The sequence below is a fragment of the Pleurodeles waltl genome, chromosome 3_1, assembly GCF_031143425.1.
Source record: "Pleurodeles waltl isolate 20211129_DDA chromosome 3_1, aPleWal1.hap1.20221129, whole genome shotgun sequence".
In the NCBI taxonomy this organism is placed as follows: domain Eukaryota; kingdom Metazoa; phylum Chordata; class Amphibia; order Caudata; family Salamandridae; genus Pleurodeles; species Pleurodeles waltl.
In genome coordinates, this window is record NC_090440.1 from 1467219112 (window position 1) to 1467240888 (window position 21777).

Genomic DNA, 21777 nt, shown 5'->3' on the forward strand with positions numbered 1-21777 from the left:
GAGGTGAGCCTTTGAGGCTCACCGCCAGGTGTGACAATTCCTGCCTGGGAGAGGTGTTAGCATCTCCACCCAGTGCAGGCTTTGTTACTGGCCTCAGAGTGACAAAGGCACTCTCCCCATGGGGCCAGCAACATGTCTCGGTTTGTGGCAGGCTGCTAGAACTAGTCAGCCTACACAGATAGTCGGTTAAGTTTCAGGGGGCACCTCTAAGGTGCCCTCTGTGGTGTATTTTACAATAAAAGGTACACTGGCATCAGTGTGCATTTATTGTGCTGAGAAGTTTGATACCAAACTTCCCAGTTTTCAGTGTAGCCATTATGGTGCTGTGGAGTTCGTGTTTGACAGACTCCCAGACCATATACTCTTATGGCTACCCTGCACTTACAATGTCTAAGGTTTTGTTTAGACACTGTAGGGGTACCATGCTCATGCACTGGTACCCTCACCTATGGTATAGTGCACCCTGCCTTAGGGCTGTAAGGCCTGCTAGAGGGGTGTCTTACCTATACTGCATAGGCAGTGAGAGGCTGGCATGGCACCCTGAGGGGAGTGCCATGTCGACTTACTCGTTTTGTCCTCACTAGCACACACAAGCTGGCAAGCAGTGTGTCTGTGCTGAGTGAGAGGTCTCCAGGGTGGCATAAGACATGCTGCATCCCTTAGAGACCTTCCTTGGCATCAGGGCCCTTGGTACTAGAAGTACCAGTTACAAGGGACTTATCTGGATGCCAGGGTCTGCCAATTGTGGATACAAAAGTACAGGTTAGGGAAAGAACACTGGTGCTGGGGCCTGGTTAGCAGGCCTCAGCACACTTTCAATTGTAAACATAGCATCAGCAAAGGCAAAAAGTCAGGGGGCAACCATGCCAAGGAGGCATTTCCTTACAGTGAGTAACTAAAGTTGTCCCCCCTGAGCCCCCACAGCGACGCCGGCAGAGGGAATCCCAAGGCTCCCCCTGACCGCGACTGCCTGAACTCCATTTCCCGACGGCTGGAAAAGACCCTGCACCCGCAGCCCCCAGCACCTAAAGGAACGGAACTCCTGTGCAGGAGTGACCCCCAGGAAGCCCTTTCCCAGGTGGTGGCTACCCCGAGGAGCCCCCCCCTTGCCTGCCTGCAACGCTGAAGAGATCCCTTGATCTCTCATTGATTTCCATTGAAAACCGACACTTTTCTACACTGCACCCGGCCGCCCCAGTGCCGCTGAGGGTGTACTTTGTGTGGACTTGTGTCCCGTCCCCCCCCCCCCCCCCCCGGTGCCCTACAAAACCCCCCTGGTCTGCCCTCCGAAGACGCGGGTACTTACCTGCTGGCAGACCGGAACCGGGGCACCCCCTTCTCTCCATTGAAGCCTATGCGTTTTGGGCACCTCTTTGACCTCTGCACCTGACCGGCCCTGAGCTGCTGGTGTGGTAACTTTGGGGTTGCTCTGAACCCCCAACGGTGGGCTACCTTGGACCCAACCCTGAGACTTGTAAGTGATTTACTTACCTGACAAAAACTAAAAACTTACCTCCCCCAGGAACTGTGAAAATTGCACTAAGTGTCCACTTTTAAAACAGCTTGTGTTTTATGTAACAAGTATACATGCTAATGTAATGATTCAAAGTTCCTAAAGTACTTACCTGCAATACCTTTCAAATGAGATATTACATGTAGAAATTGAACCTGTGGTTCTTAAAATAAACTAAGAAATGAAAATGTCACTTACCCAGTGTACATCTGTTCGTGGCATCAGTCGCAGTAGATTCGCATGTTCTGCAATAGCTCGCCATCTGGTGTTGGGCCGGAGTGTTACAAGTTGTTTTTCTTCGAAGAAGTCTTTCGAGTCACGGGACCGAGTGACTCCTCCTTTTGTCTCCATTGCGCATGGGCGTCGACTCCATCCTCGATTGTTTTTCCCCGCAGAGGGTGAGGTAGGAGTTGAATTGTAGTAATAGTGCCCATGCAATGGAGTGACTAAGTATGCACTTATTTAAGGTTGAGATGATACATATATAAATAATTGAAGGTAACTTCCAAACTGCTACAGGCTCCCGGGGAGGCGGGTGGGCACATGCGAATCTACTGCGACTGATGCCACGAACAGATGTACACTGGGTAAGTGACATTTTCAGTTCGATGGCATCTGTCGCTGTAGATACGCATGTTCTGCAATAGACTAGTAAGCAGTTATTTCCCCAAAAGCGGTGGATCAGCCTGTAGGAGTGGAAGTAGTCTGAAATAATGTCCTTAATACAGCTTGACCTACTGTGGCTTGTTGTGCGGATAACACGTCTACACAGTAGTGCTTGGTGAATGTGTGAGGCGTAGACCATGTGGCTGCCTTACATATTTCTTGCATTGGGATGTTTCCTAGAAAGGCCATGGTAGCACCTTTCTTTCTGGTTGAGTGTGCCCTTGGTGTAATGGGCAGCTGTCGTTTAGCTTTAAGGTAGCAGATTTGGATGCATTTAACTATCCATCTGGCTATACCTTGTTTTGAAATTGGTTTTCCTGCATGAGGTTTTTGAAATGCAATAAAGAGTTGTTTAGTCTTTCTGATGTTCTTTGTTCTGTCAATGTAATACATTAATGCTCTTTTGACATCTAATGTATGTAGTGCCCTTTCAGCTACGGTATCTGGCTGTGGAAAGAACACCGGAAGTTCCACTGTTTGATTTAGATGGAACGGTGAAATAACCTTTGGCAAAAATTTAGGATTGGTCCTTAGGACGACTTTATTTTTGTGTAGTTGTATAAAAGGTTCCTGTATAGTAAACGCCTGAATCTCGCTTACTCTTCTCAGGGAAGTAATGGCGATGAGAAATGCCACCTTCCAGGTTAGGAACTGTATGTCGCAGGAGTGCATGGGTTCAAAAGGTGGACCCATAAGTCTAGTTAGGACAACATTTAGGTTCCATGAAGGAACAGGTAGTGTTCTTGGTGGTATAATTCTCCTAAGGCCCTCCATGAATGCTTTAATGACTGGTATTTTATATAGGGAAGTTGAATAGGTAGTCTGCAGGTATGCAGATATTGCTGCAAGGTGAATCTTAATGGAAGAGAAAGCTAGGTTAGATTTTTGTAAGTGAAGCAAGTAACCCACTACATGTTCTGGAGTTGTGTGTAATGGTTGTATTTGATTAATATGGCAGTAGCAAACAAACCTCTTCCATTTACTTGCATAGCAGTGCCTGGTGGATGGCCTTCTTGCTTGTTTTATGACTTCCATACATTCTTGGGTAAGTTGTAAGTGTCCGAATTCTAGGATTTCAGGAGCCAGATTGCTAGATTCAGCGATGCTGGATCTGGGTGTCTGATCTTTTGGTTGTGCTGTGTCAACAGATCTGGCCTGTTGGGCAATTTGATGCAGGGTACCACTGATAGGTCTAGCAGCGTTGTGTACCAGGGTTGCCTTGCCCAAGTTGGTGCTATCAATATGAGTTTGAGTTTGCTTTGACTGAGTTTGTTTACCAGGTAAGGAAGGAGAGGGAGAGGAGGAAAAGCGTAAGCAAATATCCCTGACCAGTTCATCCATAGGGCATTGCCTTGGGATTGTTTGTGTGGGTATCTGGATGCGAAGTTTTGGCATTTTGCGTTCTCCCTTGTCGCAAACAAGTCTGAGGTGTTCCCCAGAGTTTGAAATAAGTGTTCAGTATTTGGGGGTGAATTTCCCATTCGTGGACCTGTTGGTGATCTCGAGAGAGATTGTCTGCGAGTTGATTTTGTATCCCTGGTATAAACTGTGCAATTAGGCGAATTTGGTTGTGAATTGCCCAATGCCAAATTTTTTGTGCTAACATGCTTAACTGCGTGGAGTGCGTCCCTCCCTGCTTGTTTAGATAATACATTGTTGTCATGTTGTCTGTTTTGACGAGAATGTATTTGTGAACTATTATTGGTTGGAAAGCTTTTAGTGCTTGAAAAACTGCAAGAAGTTCTAGGTGATTGATATGCAGTTTTGTTTGATGTACGTTCCATTGTCCTTGTATGCTGTGTTGATCGAGGTGTGCTCCCCACCCTGTCATGGAAGCATCTGTTATTACGTATTGTGGCACTGGGTCTTGAAAAGGCCGCCCCTTGTTTAAATTTATGTTGTTCCACCACAGAAGCGAGAGGTAAGTTTGGCGGTCTATTAACACCAGATCTAGAAGGTGACCCTGTGCTTGAGACCACTGTGATGCTAGGCATTGTTGTAAGGGCCTCATGTGCAGTCTTGCGTTTGGGACAATGGCTATGCATGATGACATCATGCCTAGGAGTTGTAATACCATCTTTGCTTGTATCTTTTGTGTTGGATACATGCGTTGTATGATGGTGTTGAAATTTTGAATTCTTTCTGGACTTGGAGTGGCTACTCCTTTTGATGTGTCTATTATGGCTCCCAGGTATTGTTGTACCTTGCGTGGCCGAATCTTGGATTTTGTGAAATTGACGGTGAACCCTAGTTTGAAGAGGGTTTGTATGATATGATTTGTGTGATTTGAGCACTCTATTAACGAATGGGCCTTGATTAGCCAGTCGTCTAGATATGGGAACACATGTATTTGCTGCCTTCTGATGTGTGCAGCGACTACCGCTAGACATTTGGTAAAGACTCTTGGTGCGGTTGTTAATCCGAAAGGCAGTACCTTGAATTGGTAATGTATTCCTTTGAATACAAACCTTAGGTATTTCCTGTGCGATGGGTGAATTGGTATATGGAAATAAGCATCCTTGAGGTCTAAAGTTGCCATGTAGTCGTGCAGCTTTAGCAATGGCAATACTTCTTGTAGTGTGACCATGTGGAAGTGGTCTGATTTGATGAAAGTGTTGACTACTCTGAGGTCTAGGATTGGTCTCAGTGTTTTGTCCTTCTTTGGTATCAGAAAGTACAGTGAGTAAACTCCTGTGTTTATTTGTGTGTTTGGCACTAATTCGATTGCATTCTTTTGCAATAGTGCCTGCACTTCTATCTCTAGGAGATTGGAATGGTGTGTTGTTAAATTTTGTGCTTTTGGTGGTATGTTTGGAGGGAACTGTAGAAATTCTATGCAGTAACCATGTTGGATAATTGCTAGAACCCAAGTGTCTGTAGTGATTTTCTCCCATGCTCTGTAATAATGACCTATTCGTCCCCCCACTGGTGTTGTGTGGAGGGGGTGAGTGACATGTGAGTCACTGTTTAGTAGTAGGGGTTTTGGGGCTTTGGAATCTTCCTCTATTTCTAGGGAATTGCCCTCCTCTATATTGTCCCCGAAAACCTCCTCTATACTGTCCTTGGTAACTGGACGGTGTGGCTTGTGAGGTGCTGGCTTGTGTGCTTTGACCCCGAAACCCCCCTCGAAAGGGCGTTTTACGGAATGAGCTGTAATTCCCTCTGCTCTGCGGGGAGTAGAGTGCGCCCATGGCTTTGGCAGTGTCCGTATCTTTTTTGAGTTTCTCAATCGCTGTGTCCACTTCTGGACCGAACAGTTCTTTTTCATTAAAAGGCATATTGAGAACTGCTTGTTGAATCTCTGGTTTAAATCCAGACGTTCGGAGCCATGCATGCCTTCTGATAGTTACAGATGTATTAATTGTCCGTGCAGCTGTATCTGCAGCGTCCATGGAGGAGCGGATCTGGTTGTTGGAGATGGCCTGTCCCTCCTCAACCACTTGTTTTGCCCTATTTTGGAAGTCTTTGGGCAGATGTTCAATGAGATGTTGCATCTCGTCCCAGTGGGCTCTGTCATAGCGCGCAAGTAGTGCCTGGGAGTTCGCGATGCGCCACTGGTTTGCAGCTTGTGCTGCGACTCTTTTACCAGCTGCATCAAACTTGCGGCTTTCTTTATCTGGGGGTGGTGCATCTCCAGATGTGTGAGAGTTGGCCCTTTTCCTAGCTGCTCCTACAACAACAGAGTCTGGTGGCAGCTGTGTTGTGATGAAAGCCGGGTCTGTAGGAGGCGGCTTATACTTTTTTTCCACCCTTGGTGTGATTGCCCTACTTTTGACCGGGTCCTTAAATATGTCTTTTGCGTGCCGGAGCATACCAGGGAGCATAGGCAGGCTTTGGTAGGAGCTGTGGGTGGAGGAGAGTGTGTTGAACAGGAAATCATCCTCGACCTGTTCTGAGTGGAGGCTTACGTTGTGAAATTGTGCTGCTCTAGCCACCACCTGAGAGTATGCGGTGCTGTCTTCTGGTGGAGATGGTTTTGTAGGGTATGCCTCTGGGCTGTTATCTGACACTGGGGCGTCGTATAGGTCCCATGCGTCCTGGTCTTGGTCACCCTGGCTCATGGTGGTGTGAGCTGGGGAGTGTGATGGCGTTTGTGCTGGTGAAACGTTAATCACGGGCGGAGGAGAGGGTGGTGGTGGTGTAACTCTTTTCACCACTTTTGGTTGTGGTGCTTGTTCCGTCTGGAACTCCAACCTTCTCTTTCTCCTAATGGGGGGAAGGGTGCTTATTTTTCCTGTCCCCTGCTGAATGAAGATACGCTTTTGCGTATGGTCCGCATCAGTTGCTTGTAGCTCTTCCTCAAACCTATGCTTCTGCATTTGGGAGGTTAGCGAGTGCTCTTCTGTATAAGAGCCTGAAGCTGGGTCGCTTGCAGTTTGTTTCGGCGTCGAAACTGTGTCTGCGTGTTTTTTCGGCTCCGAGGTGACTTTTTTCCTTTTCGGGGCCGAAACCTCTCGGCGTCGATCTGTTTCGGTGCCGCTGTCTCGGCGTCGAGCCGTGTCCACACCGGCATCTCGGTGTCGAGGCTTGTCTCCAGCACTTTCTCGGTCCCGAGAAGGCTGCGTGCCGGTGTCTCGACCGGAGTCGGACGATCTCGGCACTGTTTGGGCCTTTTTCGGTGCCGACGGTCGGTCACCGATTTTATGGGTTGAGCCATGGCCTGGTGGCAGTGGCGTCCCCTGGGCCTTGTAAATGTTTTTGTGTGGTTTTCGACGTCTTACTCACGGTTTGTGTATCGTCGAATCCTTCGGAGTCTGAGTCTTGGATCGAGAAGGTACCTTCCTCTTCCTGTTCCTCGAACTCCCGTCGGGCTGTCGGTGCGGACGCCATTTGAAGTCTTCTGGCTCGACGGTCTCGGAGTGTTTTTCGGGACCGGAACGCACGACAGGCCTCGCAGGTGTCTTCGCTGTGCTCAGGTGACAGGCACAGGTTGCAGACCAAGTGTTGGTCTGTGTAGGGGTATTTATTGTGGCATTTGGGGCAGAAACGGAACGGGGTCCGTTCCATCGGCGTTCTTCAGCACGCGGTCGGGCCGACCAGGCCCCGACGGAGGATCGAAAAATTACCCCGAAGGGCACCGGAGCTCTTCGATCTTCGATGCGGTGTTGAATGTAAGTATGCCGATCCCGAACGCAACAATACCGACGAAAATCTTCCGAAATTAACTATTTTTTCTGTTCCGAAACTCGGAGCGACAGGAACACGTCCGAACCCGATGGCGGAAAAAAAACAATCGAGGATGGAGTCGACGCCCATGCGCAATGGAGACAAAAGGAGGAGTCACTCGGTCCCGTGACTCGAAAGACTTCTTCGAAGAAAAACAACTTGTAACACTCCGGCCCAACACCAGATGGCGAGCTATTGCAGAACATGCGTATCTACAGCGACAGATGCCATCGAACATGTATTTTTCTATAACAAAACCTATTGGCTTGGATTTGTCGGAGTGTGTGTTCCTCATTTATTGCCTGTGTGTATGTACAACAAATGCTTAACACTACTCCTTTGATAAGCCTACTGCTCGACCACACTACCACAAAATAGAGCATTGGTATTATCTCTTTTTGCCACTATCTTACCTCTAAGGGGAACCCTTGGACTCTGTGCATACTATTCCTTACTTTGAAATAGTGCATACAGAGCCAACTTCCTACAGTCACCCTCCTCAATTACAGGTGGGTGCCTAAATGAAAGCATGTTCTAAAGCTTAGCATCTTGGACGAAGAAAGTGCTACCAATTATACTCTTCCATGTAAGGATGGTAAACGGTCAGTGTAGACTGCGGTTACTGCATTATCGTTTTAGTTGTAGGAAAACTGAGATCATTACTTCCAGAATCCTTTGCATTTCTCTTAAGTAGAGACTCTTAAAGAAGCCGCTGAAGGGCTATGAAGGGAAGATGGTCACGACTAGATCTGTAGGTAAGATCTAACCTGGGTGTTTTGAATTATGTGCAGCAATCTCACACCTGAAATTTACTAGCATGTGGAGTTAAAATATTTGTAGAGTTCTGGGAGCAGAGTGGGACAACAGACAAACCTTCAGGTACACCAGTTTTGATGGAGAGGGTAGACAAATGGAGATTAAGATGGCACCAAGTTAGAAAGAGCCACTCAAGGGTGCATCCATTTACTCGTTTTCATTTTTCTAGGAGGGATTATGATACACTGATTAACATAGGATTTTGCTGTTATGATTTGCAGACCCGGAGTCAAATTTGGATTGTTAAGTAGGCTTTTAATTTTTTCAATTGATAGCTTCCATCATGTTCTTTATATGTGAATCTGGAGTTATTAAATTGTTTAAGATTAAGTTGGGAAGGGGCAGCTCATTTAACACCTTAAGCCAATTTAACAGTTTGGTGTTTACTTGATCAAAGCTGAGGGCATTCAGTTGATAACCCAAGTACCCCCATGTAGAATTTCTTCTTTAGCCAGCAGAGGATTGCATAAAGGTGGCACCGGCAGTTTCAGTGTGAAAGACGAAAGTGGTACTTCAGATAATGGGACTGTTTTCTCATTTGACCACGAGGAATGTAGGAGTGATAGCCCCATGCCCAATATATGGCCTGGATACAGCCACAGAAGAGTTTCACACACGTTCCCATGTTTAGTATGGTGGCTCTTGGCTGAGATATTTATGATTAAACCAGTTGCGCAGTTTGCCAATGATGCACTGGTTATCAGGTTAGAAAGGGCTGTCTTACAGCAGAGGACATGAACAGGAAACTGCAGGAGGATGTGATGGGTAGGTGTGCATTTTCCTAATAAAGATTCAGTCCACTACGTAGGCCGACAAATTTAAAAGATGGAATGGATTCTTTGAATATTAGTGCCAAGTGTCCTAAAGATTTCCCTTCGCCGATTTTCATTTGGCTTTCACGTCCTGTTGCAACTGCCTTGGGAAGATCCCATACAATATCACCTCCCAGCCATGTTTTGTTATTGAAAAGCATGATTATCTCCATTACTATTTTCCAGTCAAATAGTTTATTCTTGTTGCTCGACCTTGTGTTAATCAGCATACAAGTGGAAAAGCTGCTGCAGAGAAGATGACAAGTAGGTGTAGTAGCTGCAATGGCTTGTATCATGTAAGGAATCAAATGAGGTAGGCAGAGGAAAGGATGTGGTTGTAGAGCTGCAAGCAGCATGTATCGTTTTTTGTATTCTGCTCTAGAGGGTCTGGAGAAGTGTTAGCCGGTCTACATTAATAAAGTGAGGAGTGAATGGTTAGCTGGCAGGTTTGTGCAAGTGGGTTGAGGTGAGGAAGCCATAGTAATGGAGAATGAATAAGCTTGGATGCTTTTTCACTGCCTGTGTACATTCATGGAGGTAGGTGTAGGAAAGTCACCCCTTTCATGGCATGGTCAGTGTGTTTGACCGTGTACAATGATCCTGCTAACCACGACCCCAGTGATTATGCTCTCCCTTGTACCATTTTCACCCCACATTTGGCATACTGGGGCCACCATGCAAGTCCCTAGTATATGGTACACAGGTAACCAGGGTATCCCCCATAGGCTGCAGGCCGTATTTATGCCACCCATGGGGAGCCCATGCAAAGTGTTCTGCAGGGCTGCCATTGCAGCCTGCGTGAAAGGGTGCATGCACCCCTTTTCACCATAGGTCACTAAGCCACTCCTATGGCAGGCCCCCGTAGCCCAGAGGGCAGGGTGCAAGTACCTGCGAGTGAGGGCATCCCTGCACTAGAAGACTGCCCCCACGAACTCCGTGCCATTTTCATAGACTTAATCAGTGCAGGCATGCCATTTTAACCCATGTACAGGACACAGGTCACTAATGTCCAGCTACATAATGCTAACTTCAAACCTAGGCATGTTTGTTATCAAACATGTCAGAATCATACCACAATACTGTTGCCAGTTTTGGAAGTAAGATTCCATGTACTCTGGGGACTCAGAGGAGCCCCAGCATTGCTCCTAGCAGTCTTTTCCAGGCAGCCCCAGCTGCTGCCACCCCTCACAACAGGTTTCAGCCCTCCTGCTGCTTGAACATCTCAATCTCAGAAGGCAGAACAAAGGATTTCCTTTGTGTAAAGGAGGGGGGTGGGGGGGGGAAGGGGGAGAAGAGAAACACCCTCTCCCTTTGGAAATAACTGTTACATGGATTGAGAGGTGTATCCCAAACCACAGTATGTTCTGAAAGGCACATTTGGTGCCCTTCATGCATAAAGTAGTCTAAACTGGTTCAGGTACATCCAGTCCCTGCTCTGGCACAAACTGGACAATGGCAAGAGGAGTGACCACTCCCCTATCACCACCCCAGGGGTGGTGCCCAGAGCTCCTCCAGCGGGTCCCTGGGTTCTGCAATCTTGAATCCAAGGTTAGCAGGGACCTCTGGGAGAGCATGGCTTCTAGACATTGCCTACACTTCACTAAGATGGGACACATGGACCTGGTATAAGGTCTAAGTACCTTAGGTACCCACCACACACCAGCTTCTTAAAAAAGAGTTCGGTGGATTCAGAACTCAAAGCAGAGCAATGTTAGTTGAATGTCTAGTTTTGTACTGCTAGTGTGCATCTTACATGCTATACAAGAGACTTGGTGAGGGAGTGTATAAGCATTCATACAGAACAAATGACAATTTAGAAAACTACATAAAAGGCAAAGTAGAGTTGCTTGGTTCCTTCAGTAGTGCATGTTGAGTTTATGTAAAGTAAACTCTGGCCAATTAACAAGGGTGAGTGACAGGTGATACATGTTTAAAAGTAAACAGAAACAAACTAGGTGATGAAAGTTAATTGACAATCGGTTAAAAAGGACCAATTGGGAACAGATTGATGAGGCAGTGTGATGTTACATTTGCATTAACTGCTAAACTAATTTAACTAGGGACTGGAACACCCAAGCATCAGTCTCCCTTTGGTACACACTGGCCACATAAAAGTTGTACTTGGATGCATCAGATGGCAATAGGTTCTAAAATATACAGCAACCTTTAGTCTTGTGTACTCAGCATTCTTATGGTCTCATATGCATAGACAGAAGAATGTTTAACTAGGTACCCTGTGAACAGGGCACTGGAGTAACTCAAAGTGCGGACATGAAGATGAAGAGTGCCTGTAAAACCCACTAGCCTACCCAAATGAGGGTATGCGACAGTTGCAGATGTAGAGGGGGATGAGATTCAGCAAGGTACTTTAGAGTTGGGTCCCTGGATATTACTTTTGAATCCTGTAAGGCACTCATTTGCTAGTCAGCAGGAAATACCAAAACATACACAAGTCCACACTCCAATTTACACCAATACTCATCGCTGGGTTCTGTATACTGTGATCCTTGTAAAACAGGTTTACAAACAAAAGAAAACAAACCACTTACAGCATGGGCTAAGAGCAACCACAAACATTAAGCTATCCCAACAGATCCACAAACGTTGCCCACAAACTAAATACAGCAGCTACAGTGGCTGGGTGTAGGCAACAGAGTATTACAGTTTAGCTAGAATATGGAGAACTGAACACTTACATAATGTACAAGCCGGTGAATAACCTTTTCTATTATTTGCTTTTTGTTTATCAGCTCCTCCTCAGAGTCAATTTCTGATTCAATTTCCTTCAAGTACCAGTTAATGAGCTCAGTCCTTTTTAAAGAGTCATCATCTTCGTCTAGGAAAAAAAATAAAAATAATTGAATACCTTGGTTGACTGGGTCAGTAACAAATGTATCCCAGTAAACAAACATATGCATGAAGTTGTTTTACATTGAAAACTCCAAATGGCAGGACATTTAGTACAATTTGGAACGGTTTAGGTAATAGATCGAGACAGGCCACCAACAGGATGCATAGCTGAAGTGTACTTCAGTGATCATTCTTGTAACCAGAAAGCCTGGCACTAATTTATATTACGGCAGCATCTCAGCAGCATTTCATTTTACACTTGTTACTATTGGAGCCAAAAATTCAGTAATGCTTTAAGTGACCCAGAAGTCAGCAAAAGTGGTCATGTTAAAGGCTTAATGTACAAGTATATTAAAAGTGCTCACGTTTTTATTTTGTGGTTGACACCAGTGTGCATACCAGAGTTGACAATGTGCAAACAAGATTAAAATACTGTTAAAGTATATTTTAACACTAGAGTAACTGCTAGTAGTGAACAAGTTGATTTGTTAGTGTGATTAGTATAAAAATAAATGCACTTTGTCATATCTAACATGACGCTTTCACAAAGGTTGCAATGTGCAATGAAATGTTTACACATTGATGACATTAATGCTGAATTTATAGGAATGCAGATTGTGTTAGCTTAAATAGGTCAGAAGACTTCTTATATGCAGCCATGTTAAAGTGACAAATCATTTTGTTTCTCAAACATACATTTTTCCATAAGGTTCTTATGAATAGTAAAGGGTCTCATTGTTTAAACATCACAAGTTGTTTCCAAGTGACCTTGACTCCGGAACATTTAGGCCTGTGTACTAAACATGAGGTAAAATTGCTTCTTTTAATATGGACGTTCACATGGGAACAAGATGGGTCCATTGTGTCCTGCTAGAAAGTAGTTATAGACCATTGGATTCACACGTAAGCAGGAGATGACTTCAGACCAAAGCTGAGAAAAAGTAGCACAAATCAAATTTAAAAACACAGCTAATACACCGATTAGCTACTGCCCCTTTTGCATGATGTGGAACCACTGAACTGTCGAATCACATTTATGAACTTTACTACAGGAATGGCACTTTGAACGTTTGTTAGTTCTTCTCTAGTTGTCCCTTAGACGACGTCAAGGTTGTTTTCCTATGAAGCTTGTGTTATGCACTTATCCTGATGGTGTTTTTAAACAGACTTTGCTGACGAAGTTCTTTTGAATGCTGAAACTAGGAGAGCTATATTTTCATGCTAATGCAGTTTCCCTTGACCTCTTGTATCAAATAGACGTTAGCATGCCGACAGGCTTTTTTTCTAGTTTCTTTTGATCGAAATAATGGTTTCCCAAATTGTCTCTTTTGTATTTTGTCCACGTGTTAGCTCATTCCCACACATACCCTAAATTAGGTTATAGGGATAACCTTATGCCAACCCCATTCTTGAACTCTGCTAATTTGTTTTGTCAAGTCACATCATTTTAACTTTGTGGATGTGAAGAAACTTTGAAAACTTTACTGATTGGAGCTTTCCTTCTACGGTTATATTGGTCACAGTGCCTAAATTTGTTAAGTGAGTTGACTGTGTATAGTTAACCACACCTCAGTGGGTCCAAAGGTCTGTCAGCCTCAGTAAAGCGTTTCAGATTCCTGTGAAGAATAATGAAAAAACATGTTAACAGATCTGGTGCAGTGATGTTGGTGTCCCATGAGGAGGGAAACCATGCATTGTTTAGTGTAATGGTGATAGTTCTGATAAGCGTGACAGTGCCATCCCATGAGAGGACTAGCCATATTTTTGTTCAGTATTAGGTACGTGTTCTTGTTCAGTAAGTTCATGGTATTAACTAAATTGTATAAAAATATATTTAAGAAGTGCGTTGAGAGATGTGTTTATTCCATTTAGGAGGGAGTGAACAGGTAGCTCCCGAAAGAACACCAACATACGCAGCGTCAGAGGTGAGCAGAGTTTCAGCATGCTTTTGAGTTAAACATGCAGTTGGGTTAGCTAGTAGTGGAAAATTACAGAGGTTCTTTAGCTTTTTCTTGTTACCAAAAAAACTTAGTATGAGAATATTAGAAAATTGAAAATACTGTGTGAATTAAAACCTACTCAAAAAACCACACACTTTGAAGCTCTTGCTATTTGGGAACTTGTTGCTTGACAAAAAGAAACTGCAAAACTTGACAGAATGAGAAAAGCAGCTAAAACACTAGGCCGTAGCAAAGAAATTGCGAACATGAGTTTACCAGGCATGAGACTGCACATTAGATAAACAGCAAGGCAGATGGGTGAAGGAGACCAAAAGCAAAGCAGAATTTGCTTCCAGCCGGAGCAAATCAAGCCAACAGTGTAAAAATAAAAAAATAAAAATGCTAACAATGTTGATTCCAGGTGGATGTTATGAACATGTCTTGTGGAGCAGAAGTGAATGTCATTCACCAATGATTACACAAGATTGAGGGAGAAGCCAGTGGATAGGTATAGGCAAACAGATTTGTGAAACTTTCAAAATGCCTGTGGGACGATCTGAAAACTTTGACACTGTTGTTCCAGTCGATTTATGGTTTGAGTGCAAGCAGTGTTGATTGGCCAACTCATGAACTACAGAAAGATCCAGTTAGAGGTGCGCCGTCTCAAGAGGTAATGAAAGGGCATTATACAGTGACTGAATTTCTGAAAAAGTTTCCCCAAAAGATGTGGATTGGCAAACGACAAAGGACAGCACAGGAAATGAAGGAGTCAATTCATGCTTAAGAAAGCTTGCTGCACGCTTTTAATCATAGCGGTTTGGAAACTATTGCACCGAAAGGCATGTCATTTTTTGTTTAGATTTGTGCAAGGATTAAAACCAGAGATTAGCAACATGATTCAGCAGCATTCGATTTGTTGGCAAAATAAACCGATTAATGAAGTACTGCAGTACTCTATTGACAAGTTAGTTGAAGCAGAACATTTTTTTAAAGAAATTTATGGCGATGAAAATTAGATTTGCTCAGACAGGAATTCAAAGCCCGCAGATGAACATAGTGGAATGTAAGAGGTCTAACCACAGGTTAACAACGTGACTCAGTTTAGAGGCAGAGGACAGTGTTAAGATAGATCAGAGTGGTAATGTGACCGATATGCAACCAATGAAGAAAATGCAGCCATGTCATGCGAGCAGTAGTTTTAGGCAGTGGAAGCAGGAATGCCCCTCAGTTTGAAGACCCCTGCCCTAGGGTATGGTACACAGGTACCCAGGGCACTGGGGTACCAGGGGATCCCTATGGGCTGCAGCATACATTATGCCACCCATAGGGAGCACAGAAAGTGTTCTACAGGTCTGCCATTGCATCCTGAGTGAAAGGGTGGCATGCACCCTTTCACCACCAGGTCACTGAAAGTCACCTCTATGCCAAGTTCTTCTAGCCCAGAGTGCAAGTATCTGTGTGTGACGGCACCCCTGCAGTAGCAGGTGCTCCCACAAACTAGTATCATTCTCCTGGACTTCGTGAGTGTGGGGATGCCATATTATGCTTGCGTTGGACATAGGTCACTACCTATGTACAGCTACATATTGTAAATTCAGAACCTAGGCATACTTGGTAAAAAAAAAAAAAATGTCAGAATCATACCCCAATACTGTTGCAAGTATGATTCTGCACTCTGGAGGCTCCTTAGAAGACTCCCAGAATTGCTACCACCAGACTTGAAGGTTTTCCAGGCAGCCCAAGCTGCTACCACCCCATATACAAGTTTCTGCCCTCCCGCTGCTTAATCTGAACAAGCTCAGGAAGGCAGTACAAAGGATTTCCTTTGGTAAAGGGAGGTAACACCCTCCTTTTTTGGAAATGGCTTGGAGGGGTAGCCTCTCCAAGCCACTGGTTTTGCTTTGAAGGGCACATTTGGTGCTCTGTGCATAAGCCAGTCCACAAGTTCAGGACACGCCCTACCCCAACCCTGGTGCAAAAGTGGACAAAGGGGAGTGACTACTCCCCTGTCCATCACCACCTTAGTGGTAGTGCTCAGGGCTTTTCCAGAGGGTCCCTTGATTTTGCCATCTTCATTTCAAGGTTGGCAGGGAACTCTGAGCATCTGAGTGGCCAGGCGGGTGATGTCAGAGTCCCCTCCTGATAGGTGCTTACCTGGCTAGGTGACCATCCCCCTTTTAGGGGTATTTAGGGTCTCTCTTGGGTGGGTCCTCAGATTCAGCTTGCAAGATTGCAGCAGGATTCCTCTATAACCTTGACTGACTTCTGGCCTCCAGAACTGTGAACGGACCCTTCAGGACCAGAAACTGCTTCCAAGAAGAACTCTTCTGCAACATTGTTTCCAGGGCTCCTGCCAGCAACCGCAACATTTCCACCAGCTGTGCATCCAATGAGGGTGGCATGTCTCCAGTCTGCACTGGAAGGAAGGAAGGAATCTCCCTTGGCCTGAAGGAGTCACTCCCCTGCATCTGCAGGCACCTGCTGCAGTGACAACTGGCCACGTGGATCTCCCCTTATCTTGAGCTGCTTGAATCTTGCATCATGGTTGGTGGTCTGTAGTAGTCGTCTTAGTACTCTCCGCCAGCTGTTCAACTTTGGTGGCGGGTAAGCCTTTGCCTTCCCAAGCAGGCCAGTACCTTGGGGTGGTTGGGGAGAGGGTTTGTGTGTTTAACTAGTACTCCCAGCTCCCGTCTACACATTCCACTTACCTAGGTGGGGGAACTTTGTTCGTATTCCATTTTTTTTAGTATATGGTTTGGGCTCCCCCTAGGGTCAGCATTGGGTATTTACATGTGCACTGTTTTCTAACCTTTTCTATGCCTATTGTATGTACTACTAGTGTACATATTTAGTGCATTACTTAACCTCCTGTTGGAGTTGTCCTAATATTTTGTGGTATTGTGTTCCAAAAATAAAGTACCTTTATTTTTGTACAACTGAGTTTTTTCTTTCACGTGTGTTAGTGCTGTGTGACTACAGTGGTTTTGCACGAGCTTTGCATGTCTCCTAGATAAGCCTTGGAAGCTCATTCCCAGCTACCTCTAGAGAGCCCAGCTTCTAGACCCCGGCCTACACTTTTGATAGGGGATACCACCTGGTTTAAGGTGCAAGTCCCTTAGGTACCCACCACACCAGCTTCCTACAGTTGCTCAGACAATGGAGGGACCCAGGTGTCACTCTAGTGGGGCAGGCAGGATTATTCGGAACCTGTCAAGTTGACAATCTGAATGGGCCCTGCTGCAGTTTTGAAGCCTCAATCTGCCATTACATGCAGGTGTCAGCACAGGGATTGCAGAGGACCAAAGGTTAGAAATGGCATTTTCGTGACAGCTACTTCGAACCGCAGACTTTACCTTAATTAACCCTCTAAAAGGCAAGATGGCTCCAGAAACTCTTGCAACATCTTCATGCCAGCAAGTGGCACCATCGGCCTTTGTCATAATATCTGGAGTCAAGACAGTTGTGACTAAGCAGTATAAAAGCACTAGCACTGTGCATAAGACATCAGCTTTTCTTCACGCACCCAAAGACGCAGGTACCGTGCTCCATTCTAGCAATGTCTTTTCACTGAAAAATTCAACTACCAAAACTTTGACAGTCTGCAGGGATGTCAACTGGTGACATGATTCAACCCATGTCAGGAGCTGATGCAGTGGCATCAGGCATGACCAGTTCATGCAAATGTTTCCCTGTTCATCCGAAGGTTATCAGTGAATAAGCCACACCCTACATCATGACTCTTACGATTAGAATTCCAGGTGTGCCTGTTCCAGGGCGAGGTAGTCTGCATTTGCATCACCCAACCGGCGTCAGACAACGAATGTCACGGGTTCTCCACGTCACTTAACTCAGAGCTTCAAGGGGACTAAGATGGCCCTTCCCTACTGCTGACTGACCAACAAAGTCAGCCCATCATCTGTGCAGGGCTGTGCCTTCAACTGATCCAAACAGCCACCAGAAGCTTTGCCAATCGTCCCTCCGACAGTGCCATCTGCTCCAGTGATGGCTTCTGGATCCAAACCTGGCTCTGATGTTTGGCACAGGACCATCCTCTGAAAAAGTTTGTCCAGTATAGAGGTGCACTATTACGGAGTTACATGTTCAGGTTTATTAGGGTTCTCCACCAGTCCCTCTGTAGCAGTACCAGCATTTACAGTAGAATGGGGGCCATTTTTTTGATCAGATATCTTACAAGGGCTTGCAAATGAAGAAGAGGAAACATGTATTTATCACCATACAGATAGCAGAGGCGTACACATCTCCCAGAAGTCTATCATGGAGTTGCCCTCGTACACCCAAAAGGAGTGCTTCTTTAGCCACAGCATTCAAGAGCTGTAAAAGAATTACCTCCATTGATAGAGGAGATGAAGGCTAACCTTACAGAAAGTTTGCGCTCTGGACCTCCAAGTTGTTGCTACCTCAACATAGCCCAGACTGATCCAATTCAAGGATCTTGGTTGAAACCAGCAAGTCACCCCACTGAAAGAAGCCACTGGCCAGCACCAAGGATTCCTAAATTTGACAACTTCCAGCTCCACAGACACTTGTGGTGCAGTTGTTCATGACTGAAGGTGACCCCAAATTATTTTAAGACCACACCACTGGACAGGGGACTCTAGAAGAATTGACATGGACAAAAGTATTTCTCGCAGTCTACAATTGCAATACATAACAGCAATATACCTCCTAGGTAGCTACACATACCTTTAGGATATGGCATGCCAGGATTTAACAAGTTACGTGCCACCCCTTTGGCCTATCATTACTACAATGGCCAGAACATTGTGAAGTAGGTTTTACGTCCTGGAACGGGCACCAGTGTCAGACAAAATGCCTGAATGTGCTGTGATGGCTTCAAGACATCCAGGCTCCACTGATGGCTATCCCCTTGGATGAGTGTGGGCTTTTCTTAGCAAGATATGCAGCTGTAAAGAGGTTTAACAATAGTAAAACTACAACTCATGCCTTTGGGTTTTCTCCTCCATTTCTAAGGTTCAAAAGAACAGGAAACTCAGGATATTCAAGGTGGTCTTGATTATCAACAGCAGCCCTCGCAGCAAATGATGCAGACTGTGGCGACCAGCGTGCGGGCAAGAAATACGGCCAACATGAGCACTCTTCCCCAAGCACTGCTGTCAAATCTCTTTAGCTCACGATCCAGCAATTTGTTAACAGCCAGTAGTACCGGCCTTGTGAAAAGTAACAACCCAAAGAACCAGCCCATCTCATCTTCATTCTACTCTTTAGATATCCCTAGGACATCAGTGACTCAAGTCCAACAGTTGAAGCCCAGTAACCCATGTGCCCTGGGACTTCCAAACAAGTTCAAGGTTTGTTATCTAGTATTATTTCATGCAAATACTACTTAATAGTTTACTATAGGATACAGAATAGTTCTATGTAAAGCTAACCTCTGTTCCTCAATTAACCATCGAAAATTTCACACTTGTGAATCAACTGAACACGTGATTAACAGGTGACTATAACAGCCTATCACAAGACATGAATTACACAACCAGATACTGTCAGGACAAACCACCAGAAAGCATCCTTTGCTAGTGAGAGGTTTACCTTCCATCTTGCGGAGGTGCTGAACCAGCAGGTTGGAGATTCTTCTGTATTCAGCAAACCCTAGCCTGAGGGAAGGTTTAGGGGCTGCATCCTTCGGCTCCTCTTCAGTATGACCATTAATTCCATTCACATGTCCATTGGGTATTCCAGCCTGACCTACGCAGAGCAACAAATCACAAGTTTAGTATATTAGGCACTTGCAAATACAACATAAATGCCAAGGGGGGGGGGGGGGGGGGGGGGGAGAGAAGAAACTTACCATTTATTCCAGCATGGGCCTCCGGCTCAGGTACCTCCTGCTCACCATCTTGGTCCAAGTTGACATCAGGTGTCTCTACTCTTATGACAGATTTGTTCAGTAACCGAAATGCCTCTTTCACATGTTTTGGCTGAACCTGAAAATAAGATCAGAGGACCCAAGTGGCATCATTCTATGGGACTTCACACTAGTATTACAAGTATTTAATGCAGCACAAAAAAAAAAAGTTAATGCAAGCTATTTTATTATGAAACTCCAACAGAAAAACATGTAGATTAGGTTAAAAAGTATGTATGTTTGATTAGGGCTGGCAAAATATTTAGTTCCAAAGATGCTTAGGAAAATGGTATCTGCTTTTTTGTAAGTCATACTCAGCAGCCTACTGGCCAATCGGGAGAATTGGGGTAAATATCTAGCAATAGATTTTAGGATGACTGGTAGCATAAGCTTAGTTTGCTTGCTTTTATTTGTAGTTTGGGCTGAGGCATCATTCATATTACATTGACGGTCCGATGCTATCTAATAGCATACAGAAGAAATTGAGCCCACAGATTCCATCTTGAAGATGGCCTTAACAAGTTGAGAAATTGGCTCAAGATGTCCATTTTCATATTCCCACCTAGATTCCTTCGACCACACTATTGTCTTTACAGTTTTGTGACAACTGCTTGCTAAGCGTTTGTGGTTGCACTGACCAGAAATACAAGTCTGAACCCAGTACTGCAGAGCTCAAGGATATTCACCTGAACCCGCCCCCTCCCCCCACCCCCTACCCCCCAAACAAAAAAAAATCCTCAGTGAGAAAAGCATCTTGCAAAAGATGGAAGATGAACTAAAGTGAAAAAATGGTGTGGGAAACAGCCTGCAAGTACCCCATGTCCATGCCTTCAATCTTCTATAAAGTGAAACAATACCTCCTCCAGTTACTTAAAAATAAAAAAAAGCATATCATTAGACAAATCCACAAGCTAAAAAAGGTCCACATTTCCTACCTCATCACAACAATGCATTCTGGCCATGGATTCAGATAGACGGATCATACTCTCCAACTGCCGCACCGTGATCCTCCAGGCGGACTTCGTGACTCCTGAGCCATCCCTCTGTCGTAGGCGCTTGTACTGCTCAACAATGAAATCTTCAGATTCCTTTGAAATCTGCCGCAAAAAAAAAAAAAAAAAAAAAAAAAAAAAAAAGACAGCTCTGAGTCATGCAACGTCTGACAACATACTCCGCAAAAATTTAAGATGAATCCTCAAGTAGTGCCTCTTGGCATCCAGAATATTTCCTTGCCGTATACTATTTTCCCATACTTAATGAGATGATTAAATCCTAAAGCTCAGTTTTGCTGTTCTCACTTCAGTTTTACAAAAAATGTCGAGCCATGTGTACAAAATCTATAAGTATTCAGGTATACAATGCAGTTTACTTTGGTTCGATAAATTAGCACACTAATAGGAATTCAAGCGCAACCCAAACAATACACATTGCATTTAAACAGATGTAGTTTACATTGATAAAACCTGAAGGTAGATCAAATCTTTAGAAATCTTCGCAATACCGAAGCGGCATGTAAACTTAATGCAAGCATGGACATGATTCTGCTGAAAGCCTGAGGTGTTTGCTACTTGCCCTACATAAATACTGTTGACAAAACAGCCATTTAATGCTGTCCCATAAAAAAGGGCAAAAATAGGAAATGGGCCAAGGATTTTCTTCTTCCGAATTATGACAAAGGTCAAGTAAACTTTGAATACACTTCCAATTAGGAAAGGGTGAAAACAGCCTAAACACACTTTCCTTCCAAGATATAGTTGAGGGAAGGAAACCATGTCTTCTAGAATTGGAAAGACAAGTAATGCCTGCCACCTCCACTGCCACATTTGTGCCTTAAAGGTCTTGAAGCATGTGAAATGCAATCAAGTGTTCAACAGCTATGCTGTGAACTGTATAGCTGATTACCTTCAAATGAATAGCCTCAGCTTCAAGGGTCTATTAAACAAATGATTACCAGCAGTTTGTACTAAGTAATGAGCTAACAACTTTGGCTTTCCACGCATTCCAAAATCAGAGAAGTCTGGTTGGTGATTGTATGACTGGGACTCCCATCTGTGGACACAGTCTGTCCCTGGGCAATTTCCTCTTCAAATTATCAATAGTTCAGGAAAAACCATGCATAAGAAACAG

The 21777-nt window shown here is 44.7% G+C and overlaps 1 protein-coding gene across 1 annotated transcript in view; it reads right to left on the reverse strand.

The window, feature by feature from the left end:
• Positions 1–21777, reverse strand: part of MCM6 (minichromosome maintenance complex component 6) — a 74154-nt gene that overhangs the window by 15380 nt on the left and 36997 nt on the right. The window contains exons 13-16 of the mRNA XM_069225075.1: positions 20586–20747; positions 19594–19729; positions 19335–19490; positions 11670–11809 (exon numbers count right to left, since the gene is read on the reverse strand). Coding sequence (XP_069081176.1) covers positions 11670–11809; positions 19335–19490; positions 19594–19729; positions 20586–20747 — 594 coding nt within the window. The remainder of the gene's footprint in view (positions 1–11669; positions 11810–19334; positions 19491–19593; positions 19730–20585; positions 20748–21777) is intronic.